This window comes from Frankliniella occidentalis, unplaced genomic scaffold (assembly GCF_000697945.3).
Source record: "Frankliniella occidentalis isolate FOCC.00 unplaced genomic scaffold, Focc_3.1 Scaffold162, whole genome shotgun sequence".
Lineage (NCBI taxonomy): Eukaryota > Metazoa > Arthropoda > Insecta > Thysanoptera > Thripidae > Frankliniella > Frankliniella occidentalis.
Genome location: NW_026267288.1, coordinates 155565 through 158107, shown reverse-complemented (window position 1 = coordinate 158107; position 2543 = coordinate 155565). Strand labels below are relative to the sequence as shown.

The 2543-nt window shown below is 57.1% G+C and overlaps 1 protein-coding gene across 1 annotated transcript in view; it reads right to left on the bottom strand.

The window, feature by feature from the left end:
• Window positions 1-2543, bottom strand: part of LOC113210614 (growth factor receptor-bound protein 14) — a gene marked incomplete at its 5' end in the record, with an annotated part of 161671 nt that overhangs the window by 10942 nt on the left and 148186 nt on the right. Inside the window, 5 exon segments of the mRNA XM_052271454.1 lie at window positions 1-881; window positions 969-1062; window positions 1203-1507; window positions 1740-1835; window positions 2025-2258. Of these exon segments, the coding sequence (XP_052127414.1) occupies window positions 543-881; window positions 969-1062; window positions 1203-1507; window positions 1740-1835; window positions 2025-2258 (1068 nt within the window).

Sequence of the window (2543 nt, the reverse complement as noted above, 5' to 3'; positions counted from 1 at the left end):
ATTTAAAAAATGGAACATTCAATAAGAATACAAGAGTATTCAATTAAAGTAAAAGTATGTGATGTGAAAATGTAAATTTACCTCAGACATAACATGGAGGTGTTTTTTCAAAGTACCACACAGAAAAGCGACGCAAGTGTGATAGACCTGCATCAACTTATAAGGTGGGCTTTAAAATCCAGTTGATTAAGAAACTCCATTAAACGTTTAAGTGATGATGAAAGCTTTGGCCATTAACAATGAGGACCGAGAGTCCACAACAACTGTGCCACAACAAAGCACAACACAAAAGGGGACACAAGCACACAAACATATCAGACTCTCATGAGCACAGGACAATGACACGGATCACAAAAAATTCAAATAAAGTATAAGGTACATTAGAAGTAAAGATATACACAGTCCAACGCCTCGTTCGCTCCTGCACACGACACTCACGTCACATTGTTGTTGTGGTCCACAACCAGCCAGTAGCGGCGGTAGAGCCGAGCGTTCGCCGAGTGTCCCAGGGCCCCCGCCCGCCCGGAGGCCAGGGGATGGTGTCAGAAGGAGGCGCACGGCGGTCCCGTGGTCTCGGGCGAGAGGAGCGGCGCCCCCGACCCTCTGAAGGACGCACAGGGGCTGCTCGGGGTGCTGCTGCTCCCACTGCTCGTCGTGCTCAAGTTACTCGAGCTGCTCAGGTTGTTGTTGTTATTGCTGGAGGTGGTGATGCCGTTATTGTTGTTGTGGAAGGCTGGCGACTGCACGACATAGTGGGTGAGCCGGGTGGGCAGGCAGCCGGCGTTGAGCTGGTAGAACTCGACCAGCTGGAGCACGTCGTAGAACTTGGTGACGCCCGAGTCCAGCGAGTAGCAGATGGCGTCTCTGACGGGGTCAACCACCTGCACGAGAAAGAGGGAGGTGAGATAGAGAACCGGCAGCGGCAACGCCGCAGAGATGGCACCGCGATAAGGGGCGGGAGCACTTACCGGCTGGATCTGCGTGTGGAGCACCTTCCCCGCGCACTTGAAGGTCAGGACGAACGCGCCCGGCGAGCTGCGACTGTCCCGCACCAAGAACACGCTGCAAAAAGGAAACGCACATTAGCAAAACGGGACGAGGAGGCGGCCGCTGCCGGCGGGGAAGTCCGCCACTGCCACTACCCCGCGCCGCGCGGTGGCGGGTACGCGTGGCGGGGGGTATCGCTACTGTACAGTACTCACCCGTCCACCGTGCCGTGCCTGCTGACAAGCTGGGCAGCCTGCTCGCGGGTCATCCCCGAGTGGAACCAGGGCTGCGTCGTGTGGATGCCCGACTCGAGGCCGAGCGCGGCCGCCCCCGCGGCCCCCGCCGCCCCGACCGCCCCCGGGGGCCCGCCGCCGGGCGCGAGCGACTGGTTCATGCGCCGCCAGCGGCGCTTCCACGAGTAGCCCTCGGCAGCGGCGATCGCCTTGGCCTCCTTGGGGTCCTCCACGATGCGGCCTACGGCGCCGGTGAAGTCCATGGCGACGCGCGAGCGCACGCTCTCCTGCAACAGGAACACGCCAATGAGCCTCTGCTATTTCACACAGCAGCACATAAGAAATCGAAGGGTACTTCATTATTAATTCAAGCGTGCGACGGTTTAGATAAGAAGAACCTAACTCATTTTTTAAAAACTCATAATTTGCTGTGATTTTTAATTGATGTTTTAAAATTGTTTTTGAGGGTGTATACACTGAATTTTTCGAGTGAAGTATCCTCTCGAAAGAGATACTTACGATCGGAACGGTATAGCTGTTGTAATCTTTGGAATTGATGCTCTCCACCTGCTTGTTCTTGAAAGAACGGTAGTTCTCCCTGAGTTGACGTCCATACTGCAACAACGACAGGAAAAAAAGAAAGTGAGATCCTCCGTCGACCCATACTAGTACCAGGACCACACCACCTCCAACACGATGTGAGAGAGACCTGCAAAGAGCGAGCTAGGCCCCTCTCCTTCGATAGGCGAGAGGCATTTAGCTCGTGTAGGTCGCTCTTTTCAGGTATCCCGGAGCCCCACTCACCTTAGCGAGCCGCATGGCAGTGAGCAGGCAGGTCCTCACGCGCTCAGAGTCGCACGCGAGGCACTTGAGCGAGGCGACGCCCTCGTTGTTGTCCCTCTCGCCGCCCGAGGGCCGCAGGCACAGGCCCCACTCGGTGGGCGCGCGGAGCTGGTTGCGCGCGTTCAGGCACGAGTAGACGGTGTAGTCCCGCAGGCTGCACAGCAGCTGGACACCGCCGTGCGCGTCCACATCGCCCTGAAACAAAAGAGAGATGCACACCGATAAGAAACCGTTTTCAACTTCCTCCTGCGCCCCGGCAGCAGCCGCCAGCAGTCGCTTTCCTCAGTCCCCCCGGGTTTCTTTTGTCTTTTTTCGAATAGAATTTGATATTCTCTAGGCGTCGCCGGAAGCGTCATGAGCGCTCTGATGGTCGGTTGGGCGGTGCTGACCCGCTCACCGGTAGACAGCTCACGCCTCTGGCGTGCAGCCTGCAGCCCCGCGACCACGTGGCCGCAGCGGCAGCGGCAGGGGACGCATGGG